Genomic DNA, 26898 nt, shown 5'->3' on the forward strand with positions numbered 1-26898 from the left:
TGCGTTCTTTTATGTTGCTCGCCTCGACGCACGTAAGGGAAAATGCACCACCTTTCCCAAATAGCCGTTATTCTGCTCCGTAGTAGACCGATCTCACCAGCCAGTTTGGTTACGCTGCCGCAATGCATTGAGGGAACTTCAGTCTCTCTGCACGCGGAACAACATTGCTGGAGCTCTGCGCATGCAGGGCATGAGGCGGCACAAGCCGTCCCGTGCACTGCTGCCTGTTCCCCGTGAACTAAAATTATGGCGGTGTCACGCATGTGCCGAACGCTTCGTGAGATCGGTCTATTGTGAAAGAAAAAATTCATTATTTAGCGTTCTGCAGTTGCGCGTGACAGTCATGGGAAGCACGGTGTCACGTCATTGAGAGTGTGCAAGTTTTGGTGCCACCATCTAGTGGAAGTCGACCGAACCATTCCTCCTCCACTTGTACCCTCCCCATCCAAACCGTCTTTTGTACCGATCACTTGCCATGACCTCTGGCACGGGGAACCACCTGGTACCTTTTGCGGCGTCACTCGAAGGACGGCGCGAGGGTTGATAGCTTCCCAAAACTTTGATTTGTTTAATTTTTTTAAACGAAAACTAGCGCAAGCAGGGAAAAGTTGTTTTCTGTCCTTTATTTTATAGGTATGCGACTAATCCTCGCAACTAATTTGCCAAAGTCCAAAAATCGTTGCGCCGCCGTTTCAAAAACCCCTTAAAAAAAGTTTTTTTTAAACAGTCTGGTTGAGACACCACTGTCAACAAATAAGTTTTTCCCCCAAAAAAATTAATTTTTAAGAGCATAATTGACTGCGAGAGAGTAATTTCAAATTCTGCATGAAAAGCCCATGATGTCAACAAATAAGTTAGAGCATTATTGACAGCGAGAGGTTCATTTGAAATTCTGCATGCAAAGCCCATGAGGTCACGGGTCATTCCAGAATGACCATCTCGGTTGTGAAGACGAAGCTGATCCACCTCTCTTCCACGCGCCCGAAATGCCAAGATAGAAAATAACTGGTAAGGAGGTGACTACTGACTAAATCGCGTCTCACGCCGTAAATATTGCTCTAAAAAAAAATTTTAGTGTAAAATAATTTGTCCCAACCAGACGTTTAAAAAAAACTTTTATTCTTTTTAGGTGCTCTTTAAGGGGTCGGTGAAAATAGTTGCAAGATTAAACTCGAGATTGTCTTTTTAGAGAGGGGGGGCAGCTTAAAGGGCTGAATATATAGAGTGCAGAGGTATGAAGTAGCTTGGCGTCATTTAGGCAGAGGCGGCACGAAAGCCACGCGTGGACACCCCACTATGCTAAATCATTAAAAAAATGCATAATAGACCGCCACATTTTGTACATCCCCATGCGCACCCCATGCGGCATTTTATCCTTTTCAGCTATCCCTAAACTGTATAAACTGTATCAACTTATATTGTATATTGCAGAATAGAGCCCACGAAACTTGCCGGTTTGTCCGCAGAGGCAGCTCTATCTCACAGTAGCATCTTCACCGCATCATCTTGGGTACAGCTTGCTGCCATCGCTGCAGGCCGTAAAGCTGGGATGCACCTACACTCTGTTGCGGGTTAAGAAAAACGGGACAAGCTCGTGACAGAGAGTCCTCTACTCTTTCCACTTTAGCAGAGTGAATGCTGGAGAAGAGGCAGGTGGACCCTCTTCCTTTCTCACCTCTCCAGCTCTGGCAAAGTGGAGAGGGTGGAGCTTGGCCCGCAACAGAGTCTTTTGTCCGACCGGGGAGCTGCAGTCGCGTCTGTTTCCTCCTGCGGCAGGTGGTGCGGGTGTTCTACTACCTGTGCGTCGTGGCGCTGCAGTACGTGGCCCCTCTGCTCACGTGTGCCTTCACCGCCCTCCTGCTCAAGACGCTAGGTGAGAAAAGCCCCCGGCGTTCGCCGCCGCCGTGTGCACAGAACGTCGGCCCTTCGCATCGGCAGTTCCTTCCACCAAGCCGACTTGCACGATGGAGCATAATTAGAGATGCGCATTATGTCTGCTGCATGGAGCAGTTGAGAGGGGAGACCTTTGGAATGGTGTTGAAGTGGCAGCTGATGCTTCTGTTATTTGTAAGATGTTGACAATTACTGCAACTTGTAGCGAAGATTGCTACAATGGCTCCCCTCCCTCAAAGAAGAATTAAAAAAAAAAAAAAATTTGCCCACTGATTGCTTGAAACCAGCTCACCAGTAATTCACTACCAGGAACACACTATATTCATCTTTTTGAGGACAGAGATCTTGCTTTGCACATCCGGAAGTTCCTGTGCACTCAAACAAACCGCCACAACCACGAACACACCAAACACGCTTTCTGCTTCCACACGTCGAGGCATAATGAACATGTTCCCCTCTAGAATTCTTTGTTGAGGGAGGGCAGTTACTGTAGCGACCTTCGGGACAAATATCGTGAGACAAAAGAAGTAGAAGCATGACGAGGGCATGTTTGCGAAGCTCGGGTAAGGAGCTTCTATTGCAATAGATTCCAGTGAATTATTTTTTATCCTGACGGTCAGCCGTTCAGTTATTCTACCGCTACACGTCTCGAGGATACCTAACTTCTCGAAGGAAAATATATGTTATATGGTCCTTATACCATAAGGTTTGGTCAGCCTCCAAATATGGCACCCTATATTATATTGTAGAAGTGTTATTGATCCAGTGCAGTACAACCGTTAGCCTGGATTTTTGATGCACGTCGTGAAGCGATGAGTACATTAATACGTGCCGTTACAATGGCGAATTTATAGAAAAGCGGCAGGAGCGAGGCTCGAGTTAATCGACTCTACGAGTTTGCCGTGCCAGCTTTCACTCCACACGCTTCCCAGCTATGGTACACTAACGCGCCCGTTGATTTAAGTCTCAAAGACTTATATAGTTTCTCTCAATATTCCTTATAGACACGGTGCTTCATAGAAAAATCTGAAAATTTTGTTTTTGTGGCGTGCTGTGCATCTTTGGTCCCCCTCTTCTTGTTGTGAACTTCAGCTTGCCCCTGTTTTACCAAATCAAAGCTCAGCCATAACTGACATGACATTGCAGTGTTAGCCGGCGCCTTCAATTTAATCCGGCATCCGGTTAATTATGCAGAGATTACCGTATTCATGCACATACATAAAGCATTAAGGCGGGACACTACCCTCAGGGGTGGAAGCGCTGCGCCAATTGTGCCATTGTGCGCCAATCCACTTTCGCTGCACCATGCTGCTCCCAAGCGCACATGTTGCGCCAAAACTAACCAAACAAGCTTTTTTTTTTTTAGGGTTATATTTATTGGAGTATTTTTCTTTATTGGCCACAGTGGTTTACGATGTGTTCGTTTAGGTAATTCTGAACCAATAGGACCTTTTAGCAAACCGTTACCGCGTACCGTGCACTACCGGGGCTTTTGAAGCATGGGTTTAAGCCTGCGCCCGAGTGATACCGTGACTGCGGTGCGCGCGCTTAATCATGCTTCAAAGGCTCCGGTGGTGTGCGGTACGTGGTAAAGGTTTGCTAAAAGGCCCTATTGTTATGAAACCACCATACCGATGTGGTCGTGTCAACGGCGGGTAAGTCTGATCTCCGAAAATGGCACATGAGCAGGTCGCTTTGTCAGACTACTCGTCAGAACTCTGACAAACGACGAAACAATGCATCGTTGCATCATTTCGTCATTTAGTTAATCATTTTTTTTTTTTTTGGACATTGGCATTGAGCATGACTGAGTGTATTTGGAATACCACGTACATGGGCATTAAATCGCCAGAAAGTCTCTTACAAACGCGCGCCCCCTAAAATAATCACACATCCCTTTTTTTTGTGTGTTTTTTTAATCGCATTTATTGCGTTATTGGTATCGGTACGCGACAAGCCTGCTCGCCGCGGGTTCGATCGTGCTTATCGCACCGTGACACGTGAATCTGCAGCATCCATACTATGCGGGGTATTCCTTCCCATGACATGCAAATTCCAAATTCGTTCCCTCATTTTTTTTTTTTTTTTTTTGTCTGAGATTTTTGCACGCGATACCGGTGCCCGTGACACCCGAGTTTGAGGGGGCCGGGTTCTTGCGTCTCTATTGCACTGTGAAGCGCGAATGCACTGCATTTGCTTTCTGCTGCGGTACCCGTGACTCGGGAGTTCATAGCGAATTCTCACGTTCTTATTGCACATGCGAGTTTGCCGCATCTGCGATATGTATCAGTGATTAAACGTCATGATAGATAATCATGACGTTAAAACCCGAGACTGGTGAGAGAAAAGTTGGGAAACTTTGAAGTTGAAGAGTTCCTGTTTCACGTAGCTTGTAGTGTCCTTCCAACACAAGTGTGCACACGCACGCACACAAACACACGCATGCACGCACACACAGACAGACACACCATTTACCTTTTTATTTTGGGTGGGCATTCTTTCAGGACCTAATGGTATATAAATGTACATTAAAGCTTGCTGGCATTTGTTCTCTTATCATTAATTTCTGGGGAAAGCAATAACTACTCTATAAAATGAAACATTTGGCATAATATATATTTATTTTTGCATGTTTGGGGTGAGTGCTTTTGCTGAGACTGCTTCCGCGTTCCTCATTTGTGTCGTAAACGTAACGTATAAAAGCGATAATTGGTTGCCTCGGTCATGTGTAGGGTTTCTTGTAAATGACGTACGTGGTGAATACACCGGCTGGCACCCAAACTGCAAGCCGGCGGGAGCATGACGAGAACAGTGGGACTGGGAATGTCCTGCTGAGAGAAGGAAATTCTAAACCGTTGTGCTAGAACGCATCCAAGCAATGCGGAGAGCAAGTCGTCTGCTTCTTACACAGGACATGCAGTGACTTCAAAACGACGCCGAGCTTCGATTGGTTTTCATTGAAATGATAGTGGGTAGACCTCAATGTTAGGTGCTTTGAGGTATACCGTATTTACTCGCATAATGAACGCACTTTTTTTCCCGAAAAATCGATGCAAAGTTTGGGGGGGGGGGGGGGGGGGGGCGTTCATTACGCGAAGTAAAATTTTTGCGTCCGTATTTACTGGCATAATGAACGGACCTTTTATTCTGAAAAATCGAAGTAACTTCTTATCTCTTTGCGCGGGGCGCCCGACCCCGTAACCAAACTAAGCTGTGCAAAAAAAAAAACTTTTTTTTCTCCTAGTTCCTTGTTTTTTTGTTTTTTTTATTTTGCCGCCTTTCGCAAGCTGTCTTGTTTGCTTAGGCGTTGCTTAGACGAGGGCACTTCGCTTATCTTTCTTATCTCCTTGCGCGCAGGGCGCGACCCCCTGTAACCAAACTGCGCTGTGCAAAAGAAAAAAAAGAAGCTCATCTTTTTCTTTTGTTTTTTTCCTCAGTTCCTTGGTTTTTTTTTTGTTTGTTTCTTTTCTTTTTTCCGCCTTTCGCAAGCTGTTTCGTTTGCTTAGAGGGCTTCTCCGCTCCTCTTTCTTGCCTCCTGGCGCACGGCGCGCACAGCGCTGTGCAAAAAAAAGAAGAAAAAAAAGCTCCTCTTTGTTTTTTTCTCCTAGTTCCGTGTTTTTTTTTTTTTTTTTTTGCCGCCTTTCGCAAGCTGTTTCGTTCGCTTAGAGCGCTTCTCTTTCTTACCTCCTTGCGCGCCAAAATCCAGACTGCGCGGTGCAAAAAAAAAAAAAAAAAGCTCCTCTCCATATTCTTTTTTCTTGCTTCGGTTGGATCTTTTCGAATTTTTTTAACGCCTTTTGCAAGGCGTTTTGTTCGCCCAGGCTGCCCATGCATTCGCGACCTCGCTGCGCTGCACCAGGATAGAAAAGTGCGTTCATTCTGCGCGCAGGGGAGGGGTCAAAATTTTGACATCCGAGTTGAAGGTGCGTTTATTATGCGAGTGAAAAAAAAAGTCGAAATTTTGAGAGCCGACTTGGGGGGTGCGTTCATTACGCGGGTGCGTTCATTGTGCGAGTAAATACGGTACCCACTATTTTTTGTATTCACCCAATAAGCGCTGAGCGTCGTTCTGAAGTCACTGCATCTCCTGTGTAAGAAGCAGACAAGCTTGTGCTCCGCATTGACTTAAAGAAAACCTTCCGTTTTATGGTCTTACTTGCTAGTTTTGTCAGTCAGTTTTTAGGGGCAAAGCTCCTTAGGGTCTAGGCTTGTCCATCCGGCGTCTGTGCTCACTCCGATTGCTATCCCATCTGTCTTCTTAAAAAAAGAAAAAATGTTTGCGCAGTCGACAGGATTCAAACTTGTGTGGAGAGACCCCAATGATTTCTAGTTCATCGCCTTAACCACTCGGCCACGACTGCGGGACGAGTAGGGGGCTTTGAGATATGGTAGTAACTCAAGAGGTGGGAATGTCATGGATGAAACGATGCATGTAGCCGCTCAACGTCTATACAGGAGAGGGCACTGCAGTCAAATGCGTGTATAATCGCATTAAACTTTGCATGCATTGGATCAACGTTTATAGACGGGAGGGCGCTGCGGTCAAATGCTCAACTGCGTATATAACCACGCTCCATACCACACATTCTCTTTCCGACATGGACCGTTGACTTAAAGGGATACTACAACGAAATTTCGGCGCTCATTTTTTGGTCTATATGTGTTCAAAGGAGCAGTATCACATCGAACATAACCAATATCTTGTTAAAAAAGCCTCGAAAAGGAATTTTAAAACAAATTAAACGATTAGCAAAGAGCACCTGGTGGATGTCGCTAACGCCTCGCTTGTAATGCCCGTATAGGAACCTTGACAGCTAGTGACGGAGATTGTCTCTCCTCCGGCCACGACGAGAGAAGAGGGGAAGGAGGAACTCTTCTCTTCCCGAGAATGCCTTTTGTGTGTCGCAGAAGTCGCTATTGTCCCCCTACAAGATTATAGAAGATTAACCCGTCACTCAAAATTCGTACAAAAGCAGCCGCTTCGGTGGCTGGAACGACTAGGCCATCCCCTCGACGTCAGCCTCGCCGTAGCTTTGCTCATTCCGAGACGACCTACGACATGATTGCGTTGGATGTCACGTGCTCTAAGCTGGGCCTTCTCCGTGCGCTTGCCAGAGTGGGCTGTTTATAGCGAAAAATACAGCAACCAGGCTCAAAATACAAACGTGCGATTGTCATTTACCGATATTGTGGATCATATTCAACCTATTTTTGAACACGACGGGAACATTTCAAATTTCGTTGAAATATCCCTTTAAGCGGTGGAGATGCGTTTCCACGGCTTCTAGTGGATCCAAGCTGATCCGCTAGAAGAACCACTGGCTCTGCATTTCACCGACCATAAAGCAGTAATAATGAAGTCGAAACGCAACCCGGAACTCAGCACTACCTATGAGCAATAAAAAAAAAAAAATCAGCACTACCTATGAACAAAATCAGTATCATCAGCACCACCAAAGCTTCGCCCCAATCGACATCATTCACCACGTGGAAATGCGGTCATTTTTTTTTTATTCAACTCCTAAACAAGCTTTCTTGTTTCTTTTTAGTCATTGCTGCCTGTTCTAGTAAGGGTGAATTATGTGCATATGTATGATTAGGAATGGTATAGATGGTATCATGAAGTTTTCAATATTTTGCATTTGTACTTTTATCAGAAAGAGTAGATTTGTACTCTGTTGAGTATTGGAATACTTTTGTTTGCTAAACAGGGACTTGAAATGTTTGTGTTTCCTAATAATGAACTGTAGTCAGTGTCTGACTTTATCTTATACCATACTGTTGCAGCTTGAAATGGTTTTGTTTTTGACTTATGGAATGTGCGATTTAGGTTGTTAAATAGTGCAAGTGTTTTGTTATCATGAGGCTTGAGTTTTTTTGTTTTTTTTTTAGCTGCCTATGCCTACTATTGTAAATCCATGAGAGGAACCAGCCCGCTACCACCAGGACAGTTCTCAATGGCAGCCATTCAAATATATTTTTTTTTCTATGGGGAATATATTTACGGAAAGGTCATGTTTGGAAATGGTTCTGCAACGTCACGTGGAGGTACTTTTTCATTTATATTTCTTTTTGTATTTCGAAAAACACATCTGTGCTTATAGCACGGAGTTGACTCAGGTTACGAGCTAAAAGATTTGCTTATACTGCTACGAAACTTGATTTTTGTTGCTCCTGAGCTGCTCCAAAGCTGAACTTTTACTGCTCCAAAGCTGCTCCAAACGGGCATCTTTGCTGCTCCCAGACCTGCTCCAAAAGGCTGCAGCTTGCTTCCACCCCTGTACCCAGAAAAGTCTACTTCTGTACTGCATGCTTGATTTCAGTCAAATTTGCAGTAAAAGTTTATATGAGTGGCAAGACCATCCCTGCCAAATTTCATTTCCCTATATCAATTCTGAAAATTTTAATGAATGTTGCAATATGGAAGTCAGTGTGTTCACTTAGAAAAACTATTGTTTTAAAATAAAATAAAAATTTGTGATTTTTACGGGCAACCTAGTTATAGGAATACCCATAGCACCTACCCAGCTAGTTATTTTGCTATACTGCATTGTTTTTCGTAAGTATAACTTTATAAGAAGATTAAATTTTTTTTTCATGTCTGCACTTTTTTACAAATGTAATTATTTAGCATAAAAGAATGTTACAGTAGAAAAACTAACCAGCAAGGCATGTTGCTCACAAAATTCTATTCCAGAAAACCACCTAAGAATAATAATTTATTGTGTATTGGGAAAATGATAGTTTTCCTAAAGTGAAATTTATGCCGAAAAGTGGAACGGAGAAAAATGCATTCAAAGTGCGCAACCCCTACCCTTTCTTTGGCATCGGTGGACCGAAAATAATTTACAAACAATTAACTATGCAGTGTAAACTAATGAAACTTCCTGGGAATACTCTCTAGATGTTGGTGGATGTAAACATGGCATTTTTTCAAAATCAACTTTTTTTTGCAGAAATTGTTTTTTCTGGGTGGTGTCCCCCCTTAAAGGGATTGTCCGGTCAAATTTTGTATTCGAGAAAACAATTGAATATCATTGTTATTGCCTCGAGACGCATCGCATGTGCAATATCTGAATTTTATATGCACCTCTGCGTGAGTAATTGAATTTATACTGCTTCAATCGCATTCTAGCGTAAATGCTGCTTCTGTTAGTAACATTGAAGCTCTGACGTCACACAACACAAAGCGAGCATTTCTGTCTCGTCGTTTACCTGCGAGTGAACGCCTCAGCGTGCTTCGTTTTTGTTGTTGTGCTCGACTTGTTTCGTGGTTGGGTGAGATTTTTGTTGCGCGGTTGGGTGCCACAACCACCGGGCAGCACATGCGAGCCAAGACATGACGTTCCACACTTTTCCGCAAGACGTGCAGTGACGAGCAAAGTGGATCGTCGTCGTGCGTAGGGACTGGGTTCCCGTCAAGATCGAGATCCCGCTTATGCAGCAATCATCTCACAGAAGAAAGCTACGAGCTGAGCTCTAAGCGGACAAAAGGCTTGTAAGCTGAGGTATGATGCTGTGCCAACGATATTAAACTACGTGCACCCACTCCTCACCCAAATTGGATCAGTCAATTTAGCTCTGTTCGATTCGCCTGAACTGACTGAATTAGTTCAGCAGTGCAGGAACTGGTGCATTCGATTCAACCGGAAGTTGCACGACCGCTCACTAGCGCGTTCGATTCATCCCAGTTCTGAACGAATTAAGACCCAGTTCCTCAAAAATCTTGCACCGGCTTCGGACTCAGTTCGGCGTCCGTGCAGAAGCAGACGGCAAGAGCAGACGGCAATAGCAGACGACGCTCCTCGTCCGTCTCTGCTCGCGGTGCCATTTTTCGCAGCTCTTGCTCAAATGTCTGCAATGTTTAATAATAACGCCGATACAGAGGTTGCATTTTCTCTCATTTATGATAATAACGTACCGCGTTGGACGCGGAATTGAGATCATAACCGATGGTAGGAATTTGCTTGATTATGATATTCTGAAAGCGTTTTAGGCGCCTGCTCGCGTAGGTTTGGTCCCTGTGGTGAGTGTTGAAATATTGGCTCACATAAATTGTTTCTTTTTGATGCTCTGTGGGTCTCCACAGTGTTGATATTCTTACTTACGGACACGGGAAAGGTATTGCCCTCTTGATAGTCCCCGCCTTCAGTTTACTCTTGGAAGCATATTGACGACTCCGATACATTGCAGAGGTCTGGGATTTAGTGCGTTGGCACTCGCATGTCCCCGTAGCTGAGCATTATACTGCATGCTTTGTCCGCTGGTATCTGTGGACGACCACTAACGGGCCTAGGAACAACGTGGAGAATCGGCATTTTTGCCGATTCTCGCTTCAACTTGACGCCAAAGTTACGGTCGATAACTGTCTTGGCCAAGACGCTATCGTCAGGCCTTCGTCTTCGAGGTGACCGGTATACCGACCGCGCGCTGCCGCCAGTGACTCCCGACGTAAAATCATCCCGATGCCGCGAACCTATCGTCGAAATACAAAGATTCCTTTTGAGGGGCATTTGCCGCTACCTTCTTGGCTTTTAACCAACTATATATAGTTCAGAAAACTTCCTGGCCGAATCAAACAGACCTTGATTATGCAGAAAAACCGAAACCAACAGCTAGGCCATCTCGAAATGATACCAGAAGTTGTATTTAGGACACGTGCAGCCCGATATCTGTTTGACCCGCGTGTGAAAATGGAGCGTGACTACGATTCACCAAGCTCGTCAAGGTCAAGTGACAAATGCATATGAACGGTTCGCCGTTTGCCTTCGACCCGCTAACATCGCCTCCGAGGGAACGACCCGCAGCCTCATCACCGATCCAGTGGATCCGCCGAAATGTGTACCCAGATGCCGCTTCGTGTACCTAGGTGCCGCTTCAGAGGCGAAATCTGCATCCTTTGCTTTGCAAGCGCCCCTAGTTTGATCGGCGTCCGTCGCAGTTGTGTTTGTGCAAAACGGCATACGTTTGCTCGAAGCTTATGGCTGTCTGCGAGTAATATCCTGCTAAAAGGCGTGACTTTTTTTTTGCACGTGCTTGGGAACTGCATTAAAAGAGCCGTATTCCAGTAGGGTACTGCCTAGGAGACTATATAATTCAAAACAAAATACAAGAAATCCATCCACCAACGCTTGTTATCCCGGCCATCCGACGAACCTTTGCGTTTTGTGACGTCGCGCAGCACCTACGGATGTCAGCCATTGACACTGGCGAAATTCGGGGTGCAGTTTCGTACATAGGCTCATGAAAGGTTTAATTAAGAATGGAAGATCACATATCAAAATAAAAATGATGTTTGTCTATATGAAGGCTCCCTCGACGTAACGAGCGCAAGAACTTAAGTACTTCTGGTTTCGACCGGACATTCCCTTTAAGTGCAAAATTTTACATCTAACAAACGAGCACAGCGAATTACAATGCAGGCGCAATTTTTACGCCAAAAACGGTAACCCGTACTGGAAACCGAGCACGTAATGGCTGGATCTTTCGTCTGCTTCGCCGGAAAGTGCTTGAATAGGCTTTCTTCGGAGCGTAGAGCATGGAAGCGATGAACGTTTTCGTATCGACCGACGTCCAAAAGTGCGGCATGCATTTTGGAACCTCTTCCCTTGCAGGCAACCACAGTTGGACGTCGTACTTCTGGCCTAGTGGAGAACAGGGTAGGGCCACCTTCGTCGCACCAATGCCGGCAGCACGGTCGGCGGAGAGCTCGGCAGAGTCCATCCTGTCGACGAGTCAGCAATTCTCGCTGACGCTGGCAGGGCTGCGCAGCGTCTTCACGCCAGTGCTCTTCAAGGGGGTGCTCAGCTTCATGACGTGGTGGCTGTGTGCCGTATCGTTCGCCACGAGCGTCGTCGGACTCGTGTACCACTCGTACGCCCTCAAGGCTTAGTTTTGCAAGCTGCCGATGAGATGGACAGAAGTGTATGCCACGCTACCGGACTACGTTGGGAGCCCGAAATGTTGCTTTTGAACGTAGGATTTCTAATAGGTTTAAACGACGTCGGCGTAATTTAACTGGCGAGAGTATTGAAGGACCGTGCTCGAAATTTGCCCAGTGCCATCACGTTTCACCTTCGGTTCGGACTGGCAGCTCACCATCACCCACCGGCCGTGGTGAAAGTGCGCGTGGTGCCGGGTTTATCTCCGACCGGATATGAACTGCCACCTGCTTTGTCGGTGAGATGTCAGAACACGGAATGTTTCAAAATATTCTTTTATAGGTAATCGAACGGTACAGGGATGTGCAACCCTTTCCGAGCTCAAAGATTGAATTTCTTCATCTATTGTGCTACGGGGCTATGCGTGACTTTGGCCGCATCGCTGGTATGCGAAAGGAAAACTAGGGCGATATCAGGGACCGAACCATGTTGGCATAAACGGTTTGGTTCCAAACGATTTGCCGATGCCGCCGTGCATGCACGTGTGAATCATTGACGACTTTGGTCACCTTTTTTTTTCTATTTGGGCTTCTGGAGCTGAATGTGATGGTGACTCGTTTGCTTAGGACAGCGGAAGGCGATTTCCCGTTCTCGTAGCCTTTACTTCATTTGGGAGGTTGAAACTAGTCCTTTGAGGGTGGCTCACAGTGGCAACCGATTGCAAATGCTCTAAACTACATGTGCAGTTCACTCAAGCCGTGCTCACTACCCGCCACGGCTGCCGCGCGCAGTTGGCAGTTTCCATAAAAAGCTTGTCTTTCATAATTACTGTGCATTGCAGGACAAGAACTATACTTACACATTGTACTGGAGGTCTGCTAAACACAGTATGCTAAGACAACCTCTTCAGTTTAGCAGCTCATGCCAAACGAGATGAATATTTTATGTGGGAGCCTCGTAGCCATTTCTGATTGGTGACACATTTCTTTGTTTGAATCTCGCCATAATGTTGATGTCCAGACTTCATAAGGAACTCTCATGCAAAACATTGTTTGAGCCACATGGCAGCACATGCCACGAGAAATGCACAGGCCTTGGAATACGAGGTAAATTTCTTTATGATGACTGGTTTCGGTTGACAATGCAATAGCATATTTTAATTCCCCATGTGACATGGGTAATAAATGATGTAGTAGTTTGTTTAGAATAATTCTTTCTGTAGGTTTGAGTAAACTTCATATTTTCCAATGTCAGAAAACAAAAGAAGTGATTCCTTATAGGTGTGCAGGGGCCTGGGGATTTTTGAAGGAAAGCCTTTAGGATTTTAGCGAGGGTTGTCTCGCTTGTTTGGGGCATCTCTTTCAAATAGATTTCTTGCTCCTGGGAATGTCTGCTAGGGCTGGCATCGGGTGAAAGTTACTAATGTTTCGCATCACGGGCATCGGCATGTCTAATGGTACGCCCATGGCTGTGCCACCTCCTCTTTGGGGTGGTACAAGAGAGCAGGGTTCGATGGTTTGCAAGCATGGCTCTGCCAACCACAGTTTTGCAACTATCAAAACTTATATTAATACCCACTGGATAGTTCTGTTTTCTTTTGCTGCTATATACTTAAAACAAATTTAAGAGGCAAGACAGATGTTGTGTCATGTATCCTATGCAAGTGAAGTGGCCATGCTATGACGTCTCCTGGTATTTGGTATTGATTTCAGGTTCTTCAGTTCATTTGACCGTAGTGTTACTGGTTGAACCGTGGAAATTGACATACTTCTTGTAATCCTCGTGGAACTTTCAACAGAGGGTGGGTCACAGCTGTTTGCATAGTGCACCATTTGCTGAAGTGGTGAGCAGAAAACAGTTTTCGAGGATATTCAGGAGGGAAACTGGTGTGACCTGGCTCAAAGACTTGACAATTCATGACAGTATGAGAAGGTACCAGTTGTGACCATCTTCAGCCACTAGCACCATTCACTATGCCATTTTTTACCGAAGCTTATGGAAACTTGTCTTCTATTCCACATGGCTGTTGCATTAGGAGGTGAGTTCTGGATAGCCTTTCTTTGCATTTTGTCTGTGAGCATTGTAGAAATATTCAGCTTTTGTGTTGGAAGTACAGTTTGGGTTAGGAAATGGTTATTGCAACATGTTTTCGGTTCTGGCAAAGCAAGTTTTACGGATTGTCTAGCTAATGTTGGATTTTGTGCATTGAGGTGGTTCGGTATGGATCCCACACACTTACAAAAACAGTTTTTCAATTGTGCGCATGTGTAAATATCGGAGTTTATACACAGTTTTACATTTTGTATTTATTAGTATGCATATGAGATTCAAAGGAATGCTGGGCACTTGTGGTAGTATTAATTTTGAAGATCTGTATTGGGAAGCAGTACAAATAGCAAAATAAAAGCATTTTCTGGCTTCTTAAATACCTAGTTGTGGATTCTTACCTACAAAGAAATATGGGTTAACAGGTGAACGAGCTGGGTTCCTGATTGGAAAGCTGTGTCCAAAGATGGTGAGACAGCCCAGAGGGAGAGAAATTACCATTTATTAAAATGATGTCAACCAGTGCCTACTGCTGGTTTGCTAAACCATTTTGGAACACACCTGCTGTGTGTTCCAAAATATTTGGAAAGATTGCACGACTTCAATCTTAAACCATGTTACGTACCCCACCTATTGGTCTTGCATCACACCACAAATATATTGTTGGAAAGACGGGGATAACTTTATACGGAAACCGCCCTCGAGGCCCTTCTTCAGCGACATTTTGTTCTAGAGGCAGTCTGCAGAGATTGTTGCCCTTTTTTAATTTATGTTGGTGTGTGTGGTGTTTATTACTTCTACTCTTGAAGTTTGATCCTGCTTCTATGTGTATTTAATTAAGTTTTTAATTTTTGTACCTAAGAGAAGACCTTCTGAATGTTTTGGGGCATATGAAAATACAACAAAGATAATCCTATGAAGTCACGGACAGGGTGTCACTTTCACCCCCATGACAAGTGCATGTTAGCCCAATCTTTAAGCGAGTGCTGGTCGCTTCGTTGAACAATTGTTTCCTTCAGTAACATTTAACGAAACAAATGTTATGAGAATGAAAAGCTCAAGTTTTGTTTACGTGGCATAGGAACCTGCTGGAAGGCTAGCACTACTGCTGCTGCTCGACAAGATCGCCACCTTCTGTTTGCACTACCAAGGGTAAATGGTCAACCAGCTTGAGCACAACAACGAATGAATATAAGACTGCATTGTGCAATATGCATCCCACCTTGGTAGCAGTTTATTTATTTATTTATTTGCTTTACCCTCGGGGCCCGAAGGCATAACAGAGGAGGAGAGCAAAGTTGGGATCAAAACGCTGTAATGTATGGTTATTCACACTCAACAAAAAAAAGATTGGTAAGAGCAAACCTAAAAAGTAAAGTGTCAGTTATGGATGCAATTGGTCCGGGAAGGTGGTTCCAGTCGAGGGATGTGCGAGGAAGAAAAGAAGAACGGAATGTAGTTGTGATAGTGATAGGTACCTCAACTTTGTGCTGATGATCATGACGAGCAGAAATATAAAAGGGACGAGTGATTAATTTGTCGCGAAGCACAGAGTTATAAAAATTAATTTTGTGAAATAAAGAGAGGCGTGAAAGCTTTGGTCGCAGGAAGAGGGGCGGGAGTGACAAAGTAGATTTCGTAGAAGTTATGCTAGGTGTATAATGATAATTAGAAAGAATAAAACGAGCGGATCTGTTTTTAATGCCTTCTAACGCAGTGATGAGAGTGGCTTGTCCGGGATCCCAGACAGAGGCTGCATATTCTAACTTCGGTCGAACTAGAGTTTTATAAAGTTCTTTCCTTTTGAAAGAAATGCGCACATTCACTGAAACATCTTTTGATCAAAAGGTGTGGACGGTACTCAATTTGACTGGCATAGAAATATATAAAAACTTTCAATACAATTTTATTGAAGTAGTGAAATAGTTTGAAGTCATTTTACTTATGGTTTTAATGGACAATTTGACAATAGAGTTGTTTTGAACAAAAAAGATGTCGATATCCAAAAGCTTGCATGTGGGTGACCTTTGGGCCTAGTCACATAAAAGCTTTACTTGTTGATGCTCAAGGCAGGTGCATAGAGATAATTTTTTTTTTGTTTGTTTGTTGTTTTTTTTTTTGAGAGGGGGGGGGGGGGCAGGGGTGAGGTGGCTGGTCATTATATTTATTCTCCATTGCATTCACATAAAAAAAAAATTAGAAATATGGGGCAGACCTTTTTTTTGCACGATACATGTTAGGAAACCCAAGGAAGTGGTCCTGTTGTACATCCTAATTTTATTACTATTTTATGATTGCGTCGCTAGCGTTCTGTCAAAACCTAGCAGACATACAGGCCAAAAGCGCAGGGTCACGGAGCGCGCAGTGCATTTCATTGGAGTCTGGTAACTTAGTTCGACGTGAGCGCTTTGGTGAAGTTAAATAAAAACAAAGAATAAACATGGGTGCTGTTCTGTCCGTCCCTATGTTTATTCTTTCTGTTTTTATTTAACTCTGGTAACAAGACAACTAAAAAAACGGGCCGGCTTTGTTTTTCTTTTTATTGACTGGGGGAGGGAAAGGGGCGGGGTGAAGAATGACTAACCGCCGAATTCAGAAACCTCACTCGAACTACACTCAAACTTAAGGGCCCCTCCACTTCCTCGAGGAAGGCGCGAGGGTCGGCGCTAACCTTGTGTGGAACTGAGCTTGTTCCAGTAACGTTGGCCATGATCTTCCCAAGGGCGGCACGTTGCACGTGCCTCTTGCATCGACGCACGTTGTGCCGCTACTTTTAAATCATGAAGGGGCTTTAGGACTGACCACCACTATCTGGTTCCCCTGGTTACTAAGCGTACCTAACGCGTCAGAAACGAAACCGAAACTTTTTATATCAGTTTTTATTTAGTTGCTTAGAAAATATCATTTATAACTTAGGCGTTTAAAAAAATATACTCCCTTTTTTTTTAGTTTTAACGCTTTATTATATATTAAATTTGTTTCGCGTTTGTTGTGAACGTTCACTTTTGATAATTCTTGTTTTACTTTTGTTTATTTTTAATGAATTAGTTTTATAAAATAAATATATTTACAATTATATTAAATTCTCTTTAATTAATAAAATATGTTTCTTGTCTTCAGTGGTTCAATCTTAGACCGCCAGGCTGATAAAAGAAGGTAGGAAGTAAAATTGTAAAATTTTGAGCAGTGGTTGTGAAAGTCCGTCTCGCCTCGCGATTTCTACAAATTGTGTGTGTATGAGTGCGTGCGCGTGTCCATTCTTGTAAGTACCCGCTTCCAAACGTCTCTCGTTTCTCCCGGAACACACCCCAGAGTGACCTCTAACCTAGGCGCAGTGTTTCACTCGCACATCGATTCACTTACTTGCACAAAAGCAAAAAGGAGAACTAGCGATCCGCCATTTTGCCGTGCACACATACTGTTGTGTCAAACTGAAATGAACCAGTTCGACATGTATTCTTCGCTGGGCCGTCATTTCTAGCTGGGTGAGTGTCCTGCGTACCTGAACACTTCTCGTCATCCCAGAAAGGAGAAGTCTACACATCGCTCGGGCGTTGTGCTGGACGTGTCCCGCGCTTACTGGGAATGAAATGGTCGTGTTTAACGTCGTAGTCTCGACCTAACACAAAAGATTCGGTTAGGTCGTGGCGATGGGACCTGGTCAGGTGTGCCCAAGTCGTGCCCGTTACTTCGGTACCCGGTACACCCAGCGGGCCTGAAGTGAGTCACGCTCACGATTATTACGCATTCGTGGGAAACCTGTTTAAAGGGTTTGCCGTGATTTCGGCGCTTGCCGCCGTACCAGTCAGTGCACTGACCTATCGAAATTAAAAAGGCTTTCTTCGCGAGTAGGTTTTTGCGCCGCGGGTGAACGAGCCACAAAGTGGTTTACTCGATCGGTCGAGGTCCGGAATCGGCGGTAATCCGACCTGTGGATCGCCGCATAGCTCGCTTGCAAACAATGACCGGAATTTCCGACTAGTGGCCTAGATTTATACCGACTTTTTTATTCTCCATTTTAGAGGTCGTCGCGTTGCAATGTAATTTAGCCGGCAAATCGTTTTCTTTCTTTTTAAGTAGAGTATATTCGGCGCAAGTTTTTGTTGGTGTGTGGATTATGTCGGTGAACTTGTGCCTTTGACGTTCGGCTCGTCAACTTGAGCGCAGAAACCGATATCGCTGAGCTCGGTCCCGGTAGAACCAACTGTCGCTTCGTTTCGTGATAGTGCTTCGGATTTTTAGAGTCCCTGCACGAAATCGTTTTTTTGTTGTTGTTGTTTTGAAGTAGGTGTTTGTAGTACTATGGAAGTTGTGTGTGGTTTCACGTTACAATGTCCTAAACTGTACTTCGGAGTGCCTCGATCGGTTACGTTATGTAAAAACACGATTTTTTTTTTCTTCCTTTTAATTCAGCATGCTTAGACAACTTGCTGAAAACACATGAAACAATTTGAGCTTGGGGCAGGAATGTTGTGGTGTTGAAATGCCTTTATATTCTTAGCTGCTAAATATAAGATTACTCTGCCTCAGACTACATTGAAAGCTCCAAGTTAATATTTAATCTGAAGTAAAAGTCAACCGGTAATGGACCTTTTTCAGAAATATGGGTTTTAAATGGATTTGGTCCACTCCCCCACTTTATACTGGCAGAGCAGAAAATTGCTTCATTGTATCAACTTCAGTCTGTAAGATAGTCCTCATCGAGGTCACAGCACCTCAATGAAAAAATGTCACCTCAATGAAGTGACATTTCCAATTATAAATGTACCCACATAGCACGGTCCAACGGATTAGAGAAGCTTGCGGGCACATTGTTTTCTAGCCACTCAATATCAAATCCAGTCGCGCGCACCGAGGTGGCGCCTCTTATTGGGAAAGAAGTGAATTAAGTGGGGAAACTGAAATTTGATATTGCATACTAAGCAGCTGCAGTTTAAACTGGGTCTTGCTGCATCCTGTGATGAGGAATAAACCTACCTTACTAACTGCTTCAAATCGATGCATCATATGGGACCCCCATGTTCTGGAAGTTGTCAAGGCATGGGAAGAATAGCATCCTGTGCAAAATAGTTTTGTGTTTCAAACCAACCAAACTCCTGGTCCTCCACTTGTTGCACATGGTCCCTCGGTTCCGCTACTATAGGCCAAAAGTTCCTGGAACCCATGCTCCGGGAGTTGTGGCGGTTTTGTCAAACTTCTTAATTTCTAGGAATGATTCGCCGTCATTTGGAGTAATGAGGTAACTGAATGGGTGAGAACAAGGCAGGGGGAGCATAGCACCCCTGTGCTTAGTGGTTTTGTGTTTTAAACCAGCCAAACTCTTGGTTCTTTAGTTCAGTTCTGGCACATGGTCCCTCAGTTCGGCAACTAAAAACCAAAAGTTTTTGAACATCTTTTGCAAAGGCTAAAATAATTGGAATGGTTTTGAATGCTCTCAGAGATATGGTGTTGTGGTAGGGTGGTCCTCAGAGTTGATAACGGGACATCAAAGAGAAGGGTAGAAGGAGAAAAAGGGAAAGGGGAGGGAGGAGAAAAAAAAAAAAGCAAAACAAGACAGAAAAAGAAAAAAAAGAAGCTGTTGTTATTTAGTTTACCGTGAAAATGCACACTTTTCTGGGGCTTTTCGTTGAGTACACCAGCACCTTAGTTGCCCATTTCGCAAAGCCTAAGCATGCCAAATATAGTATGTAGGAAAGTGCCCCATACACACATCTGAAGGAACAAACTTTAGTGGCAGATGGAGTCACTGAAAAAGCTAAAAATTGCACCCCTTTGGAGATAACATTTTTGCACTACCTATGCTTATCGTAACACACTGTCACGAGTAAATAATTTTTTGTTTTCTTCCACTTGCCTGGTACTGACTTATTTCGCAAGCAAGTTCCCACGAAAATGGGACATTTGGCAATATTCAGGCAATAACGGGACGGTAGAAATGAAGCTTTAAAACGGGACTGTCCCGGCCAAAACAGGACATCTGGTCACCCAGATAAGTCGCAAGACTGTTCCTGTCTACTATTTATCTGTTTGTAGTCTAATTTTTGAGAAACCTTTTTTGTGGATTTTAATGTGTAGAGTTATTCTTTGGAAACCTTTCTTGTGAATTTTAACGCAATCTCTGTTTACTTGTTGTATTTGGTTTGGTAAGCTACTGCTTTTCAACGATTGGCTTATCCATAGTCTTCCAACTGCCAGTATACAATGTATAGCAGGTGATTAAATTGTGTTTCTTGGTGTGTTGAGGTGCGACTCTTGTAATCTGGTTACTCTCAAAACGAAATTGCTGAAGAAAAAGAAATTATGCCTTTTATAAATTGATGCAGCGGGTAGTAGAGTGAAAACAAAAGAAAAATTCAATTACAGACTTTTAAATTGTGGTTTGTGTTGCTCAAGAGACATCTGGAATGAAATGTAATGATCAGAGAGGCAGGTTTAGTAACACACTGTTCCTCTGCCCACTCTGTCTACTGTGTAGATTACAAGGTACTAGAGTTTAGCACGTGAAGTTCAACATAAGCCAGGTCTGGGCTACTTTTGCTTATTTGTCTTTCCCTTGCAACATTCTGCTACTGCATATTAAAGTTCTGTGAGTTCATACATTTGATAAACGAGTTCATACATTGATATACATTGAAATGTAGTAGAAAGAACAGAGATTAGTTTCAGAAGGCGTACATGTACTAGGCATTATTGCATTATGAAGTCACTCAGCGGAAGACAAGCACTTATCGACAGAAATTAAACTTCCAGTGTAGTTTTCGACTGCTGGTACTTTTATTTTCTGCAGTTTTCGGTTTCAGGGCCCTCTTTTCATTAAATTTTGTGAAATGGTGACATAGTTCATTCTAGTTTGGAGGTGGCTAATTTCTTGCACTTGTTTGAAAACAGTGAGGCAGAGAATGTCGGAGAATGTTTCTTTGAGAGGTCCACAGCCACCTTAATCATCAGCCCTTTTCTATATTTTTTCTACAAGGATGTCTACAAGAGCTTTGTTCATGGGATCCGACCCTCTAGGTAGAAAGGATGGCATTGTTGAGCTCTTAGCGGTATATATAGATAGGCAGGGTTGATCTAGTTGCACCACTTGGGCTCTTTTGACAAATTCCTCTTTGCCCTTTCCTTGCTGTGCCCAAAGGACAAAAAAATGTGGCAAACTGCGCCAAAGCATTTTATCTGCTAACAAATTGACCTTTGAAAGAATTTTCGTTTTTGTCTGGCTAATCTGGGATTCCAGTGGGGTTGGCCATCACAATTCAATCGAGGTTTCCGGCTCCGCCCTCCGCCGCATTGTTTCATACTGATTTTACGAACAGACCAAAGGCAGTGTAGTCTGTTTTAGTGAAATTTCGAAGCACACCATTAAAACTTAAAAGGCACACGTCATTCTTTTAATGCGAAAGCATTAGCTGTCCCATGGAGCGAGCGGACGTCATCAGCCGCACCAAACGGCAGCTAAACTCCCCTCTCCCAATGGAGTGATTTGAAGCCGGCTTCTGAAGGCTCCCAGCTTTGAAGCCGCACAAAAAGCTGAGCCAAACTGCAAATAAATTTCCCAAAGTGAAGCCGAAATATGATGTATAGGGCTCTCGTTGGCTGGCGCGCCTCATAGTTTCAAGGGACGAGGCTCCCATTGGCCGAGGCGCGTCAGTTTCAAGGAGAGCCGCCCTATGGCGCTACGTGCCCTCGCCAGAGTGCGCCAGGAAAAGGAAGCGTTTGGCTGGTGGGGCTTTCCAGAGAGAGCCCGCTCAAGCATACTCCAGAGTGCGGCGTGGCTACCTGACGAGAACTCGCGCGAGAACGGCGTTCATGCTTTCGCATTCACAACTCGAAAACATGCTTAGGTGAACCATGAGCCTTTTTTTTTTTTTTTTTTTCTCCTGTACACTGTTTTGTAGCAATTTGCTCGCAAATGGATTTCATTTCGTTAGCATCTTGGTCGGGATTGCTTTGTTTTAAATTGTCGCCTTTTTTTGTGTAAAATGTTGGGATTCCTTGGTTGTCCTACTTGCAGTTAACATACCTGTGCATTAGGGATCCCAGCATATTCCTATTATTAAGCTGTTATGCACTAAATTGGATTTTCGGATAGCTAGATCGTGATCATGACCAACTAAAAGTGAAGCAAATTAGACCTTGTATGTTTATACAGCGGGAGGTCGACAGGAATTGATTAAACGTTTGTCACAAAGCATGTTGTTTTTAGGAGCAGTGAAGTCCAGAAAATGCTACTTTTTATGTCACATGAAGAAACCTTGTACGGTGCCAACTTACCTCTCTTTATTATCTAGAGATTTAAATTGGTACCCTCCATCAATGGTCATAGCACACTTACATCAATCCTGCTAACCTTTGTCCACTGGCACTGATGCAGGGATGTGATTGGTGTGGCATTTGTGCCAAACTGCACCGAGGCACATACCCTGCTACATTCTGCTACATATTGCCACTATGTGAGGAATTTGCACCAACATTGAGCCAAAACTTCACTTAAGAATACTGATAATATAATAAATCGGGCTCCGCTACATAGTCGTATCGTCACGGTAGGCTTGTGTAAACTTCCAAAACTTCGGATTATCTCCTCAAATAACATAATATTCCATTTGATATCTGTATCAAACATTGACGGTACATGGAGGTTTGGCAACATTTCTCATGCCACAGTGGTGTATTGCAGTGAGGCGACAACTGCATAGTAGGCATTGTAATTTTGCATACCTTGCTTTGCCGCAGCGCACCCGTGTACTGAGGGGAAAGCAACCTTCCGAAGTGGGACGTTACGCGGTTCTGATTAAAACTGCGGCTAGTATATGATAGACTGCGATTTTCTGACAATATCTTTTTGACATTCGAGATTCATCAAGGATACTTGAGTGTTGTAGTTATTACCTTTATATAGGTTCCATCCTTTCAATGGCACAGTGAATACAGTAGATTGACACTAAATTAGCTGGAGCTGTAAATGCAAGCCTGGGAATAAGCCTAAACAAAATTGGTGAGATTTTTTGTTTACATGTTTTTGTTTTTTTTTGTATGAAGTTATGCTCATAAATTGTAATTGATGTTCATAAGGAAATGACAGAAGCTTTGTTTTCAGTCTACATTGAGAACGGCAGTTTTATTACGACGTTTAGAAGTTAAAGAAAACACAAATTTGGGTGCCCAAAATTACCATATTCTGACATTATTTCATTGAAACATACTATTTGGTTTACATTTTATTTGGTTCCTAAAATAACCATGCACAGCAGTTCGTCAATCAGCTCCTTGTCACTGTGCCTTGTGCTTCTATGCGCAGTTAAAATGCTAGCTAGGGAATCAAACATGCCGTGCTGTTGATGCCATCAAAAGGTTGCACAGAAGCAGGAAGGTGTAAACACCTAAATCTTAACATGAAACATGATATTCTAACTGATATGAATGAAAATAAAATCTGTGCTTATGGTCCAAAAGTACTTTTTAATGCTCCAAAGTAAGCTTTTGCTCCAAAATGACTCAAATCAATCACATCACTGCTAATGAAAACAAAACACAAGTTTGACTAACTTTATGGCGCAACTTCACAGCCGTCAAAGGGCAACTTGACAAGTACAGTATAACTTAATTTTAGGTTTCTAGCGGGTATCACATGCTAGTAGTGATGGCATTAATGCATGCTGGTATCACTAATAAAAAACTGCACTGCATTGCTCCAAACTCATGTATGTGCTGCTCTAAAGCTCTTCAAAATGGATGTTTCTTTATACAAAGGGGCTACAAAACAAGATTTGCCTCTGCTTCTGAAATTGCTCCAAGCTCAAAACTGGCTGGGCGACCCTTGATAGATATGAGATTCGGCGCGAGTTTTTGCTCTTGCCTTTCCCTTCTTTCATTAAGTCATGAGTGGCAGTCAGATCATAGGACTCTATTCATTTAGTGCCCCCCCCCCTCAAGGTGTTGCTTTTGTTCCTGTTGGAGAATATCTTGCCTCTCCAAGTGAACACAAAAGAGGACCCTTCCCCTCTTCCACAAAACAGAAGAATAAACAGATTGTGAGCTTCACTGAAAAAAAATTTTAAATTAGCTTTTAAAATGGGAGTGTAAACTCGCCATAGTGTGAAAGCACATGTGCTCCCAAAGGGGCATAGGAGAAGGGAATATGCCACATGTGAGGAACATTAGAGTGGTCAGACTTTTTAATGTTTTTTGGGAGTGTGAATGCCCTAAAGCACACAATGTGTTTGATGTTTTGCTTCAATGTTTACCTTCTTTTTATTTTCTTAGTGAAAGCTTTTTGTGCCTTTTTAAAGAAATCCAACGAGTTAAAAATTGTGACAATGGGCCATGTTAAGAAAAGTGTATTGTTAAAATTGAGACAAATAATAATAACAATATAATAATAATAATAATTTTATTTGCACTTCCAAGGGTGCAGGTGATGGTGTGCGGGGCTGGACAGATAGGTGAGAACACTTACGTGGAGTGCCTGTCAGCCCACCACCACATGGGTCATGTCTTTGATTGACAAGCTCATTCACCGCTGTGACACTGAGTTGACACAAGAGCAATAAATTTGCAGGGTGCAAGTCTGCAGCCAATTTGGGTGGTTTGGGCAATGAGAGAGCCTCGTATTGGTTCCCATCGTATGTTCGGGGAGGCGTCTACCAATTGAGAAAGTCCATGGCACGAGGAGAAAAAAAGAAATTAATCTCCCAACCAACACTTTGGTCGTTTTAGCAGAAAGGGGAAGTGACATTACTTATAATTTGATATCGGAGAGCCTGAGGAAGGCTGCAAATCTGTGAGGTATATATTATGGGATGCTTCAAGAGGCTCCCCGAAGTTTCTCTTGATAAGATTATTGTAAAGCAATAGGATTTAATGTTTTGGGTTTATTGAAAAGTTTCAACTCCAGGGTCATTTTCACTTTTTTCCTTGTCCATCCAGGTCTGAATTATTTTACTCTAAAAACAATACAATCGTCTAGTGGTCGTAAAATAAAATTAATCATCAAAGCCTTCGTGAAAAACATTTGAAACTGCTAGATCTTCAACTGTACTTGGAGGAAGTTCAGAAGCTTGATTCATATCTGAGTAGGTTGCGAAACTTTGAGAAATGGCAATGTTTGTAAGGCTCTCCTCATCACTCTCGTCCACATAACCGTCACAATCATCTGATGATTCATCACAGAAACTTTCAGAGTTACCTTCAGGCTTGTCTTCTCCGCTAAAATCACCTTTACCATTAATTCAGTTGCTAACATCCTTTCCGTAAAAAGCAGATAGAGAAAAAATTGCCATGATAGAGAATGCATGAATGTGTGTGCATCACAACTTTGCCCATAAAAAAAGAAAGGTAGAAAATAAGCGTCATTACCTACGTCATTTCGCGTAAAGCTAAAAAAAAAAAAATATTTGAAGGCAATATGCTTAAGCTTTTGACGATGGACGCCACACGTCGGAAATCGTCGGGGCGTGTGCAACAATTGATCGCAAAGCAGAAACGAGACTGTCGTTTCTTACATGCTGACATGTCAGAGAGGATCTTGACTGACATGCTGAAAGGCTAGAGCATGTCAGTCAAGGATCTTGAAGGCCCTTAAAAGCTTTTCCTTTCAAATCTCTGGGAACCTTGTAACCTTTGGGTCTCTCTGCCACTGAATTCAGGGCAGTATGCAAATCTGTAGGTGTGATTTATCTGAGTGGATACGGCACCCTTGGCATAAATTATGGCTGGACGTCTGCTATCTTTGTAACACAATCAGCTTTTCATCAGGAACTGGTTCATTATAGTAGGATTTGTGCAATACTAAAATAAAATTTTATTTACAATAAGTTACCGATGTTAGTAACATGTTGGGCAGATAGCTGGTTACCTTGTAGATGTTCCAAATCATGATTGTTAGCAGCACTCATATTCATTACACAGTAATCTCTGATTGCACCATCGCACACTGTGTTTGTCTCTTCCTGCATGAGAGCCGAGGCTAGGTGCATGCATAAGCAGATACACAACAGAACCTTTCGGGGCAATTGGTGCATGCTCAAAGCTGTTGCTGACATGCTGGGTAGAGTATAGACAGTCTAGGCTTACTGCCATAGTATAGGCATTACATTTTCAACACTTGAACTGAACCTTTTCCTTGTACAGTGATGTGATTGCTGCGCCAATTGCGCCAAACTGCTTCAAGGGGCTAACCCTGCTACATCCTGCTTCATTTTGCCAAAATATGGGTAATCTGTGCCAAGCCTGAACCAGAAAACCAAATTCGGTCGCCTTTCAAATAGTACCCCGCATCAATTGTTCATCCGGTCTTGCATGGTTTTCCCGCCGTCTCGCGTTCCGCTTTCTCGTCGTCTCCTCGTGGGTCTCGTCTCGCGCCTTTTTAAAAAGTATTTTCAGCGATAGACGCGTGTGTGTGCAGGTGCTTGGATGCTAGCGTGCTGGGTAGCAGCCATGCTACCATGCTGTGAAATGAAAGAGTTTTTTTTTTTTTTTCTGCGAGAGTTACTTTGTGAGCTGGAGCATTTGCTCCTGAAAGCAAGGGACGTGGGAAAACTATATTTGGTCCCTGCCTTCCAGTCACCGTGGCTGCGCGACGTCGGGTGTTGCTGTCCCCACGTCGCTGCAGATATCGCGCTTTCTAAAATGAAACTATAAGTACCGCCGCATGTTCATCAACATTCCTGTTCTTGTTTAAATATCCATTACTACAAAAATCCCCCTTTAACCCAAAAACTGCCGTGTCAAAGTATTGATTACATAGGTTTCTCTCAGTGGGCTTTCTTTCGAAAGGGTCCTTGGTACGTAAAAAATCCGGCGCAAAAGAAAGTTGGTGAAGAGAACTGAGCTAAAGCAAAGAAGGCAATGTCTGCACGCTGAACCCGCACAGCGCGCTTGTTTGTCTCAAGTCGTCATTGCACAAAGCGCTCCAAGAATGTTTTGACCCTGGCTCGCAATGTCTTGCATCGATGCGCTCAGGTTCTTTATTTTTTGTGTGTTTAACTTGTACCTTGTTTGCTGGCCTGGCAAGCACGCGCCGCTGAACTGTTTTTTGTCATATGCTCGACAGTCACATTTTGCATACAATTTTGGGAAT

The 26898-nt window shown here is 43.5% G+C and overlaps 2 protein-coding genes across 3 annotated transcripts in view; both read left to right on the plus strand.

Annotated features, from left to right (window-relative positions):
• LOC8039436 (transmembrane protein 161B) overlaps positions 1-14200 on the plus strand; it is a 43797-nt gene extending 29597 nt beyond the window's left edge. Inside the window, exons 10-11 of the mRNA XM_029994891.4 lie at positions 1777-1873; positions 11508-14200. Of these exons, the coding sequence (XP_029850751.3) occupies positions 1777-1873; positions 11508-11785 (375 nt within the window). The 3' untranslated portion in view covers positions 11786-14200. The remainder of the gene's footprint in view (positions 1-1776; positions 1874-11507) is intronic.
• Positions 14201-16959: 2759 nt separating this feature from the next.
• Positions 16960-26898, plus strand: part of LOC8039435 (cullin-1) — a 66220-nt gene continuing 56281 nt past the window's right edge. Inside the window, exon 1 of one of the 2 annotated variants that reach the window (XM_029994976.4) lies at positions 16960-17082. The gene's annotated coding sequence lies outside the window, so the exon portion shown is untranslated. Of the gene's footprint in view, positions 17306-26898 lie in introns of both variants that reach the window. The other variant, XM_042290182.1, reaches the window with a different exon arrangement.

Source organism: Ixodes scapularis, unplaced genomic scaffold (genome assembly GCF_016920785.2).
Source record: "Ixodes scapularis isolate PalLabHiFi unplaced genomic scaffold, ASM1692078v2 PGA_scaffold0__279_contigs__length_252992795, whole genome shotgun sequence".
NCBI lineage: Eukaryota > Metazoa > Arthropoda > Arachnida > Ixodida > Ixodidae > Ixodes > Ixodes scapularis.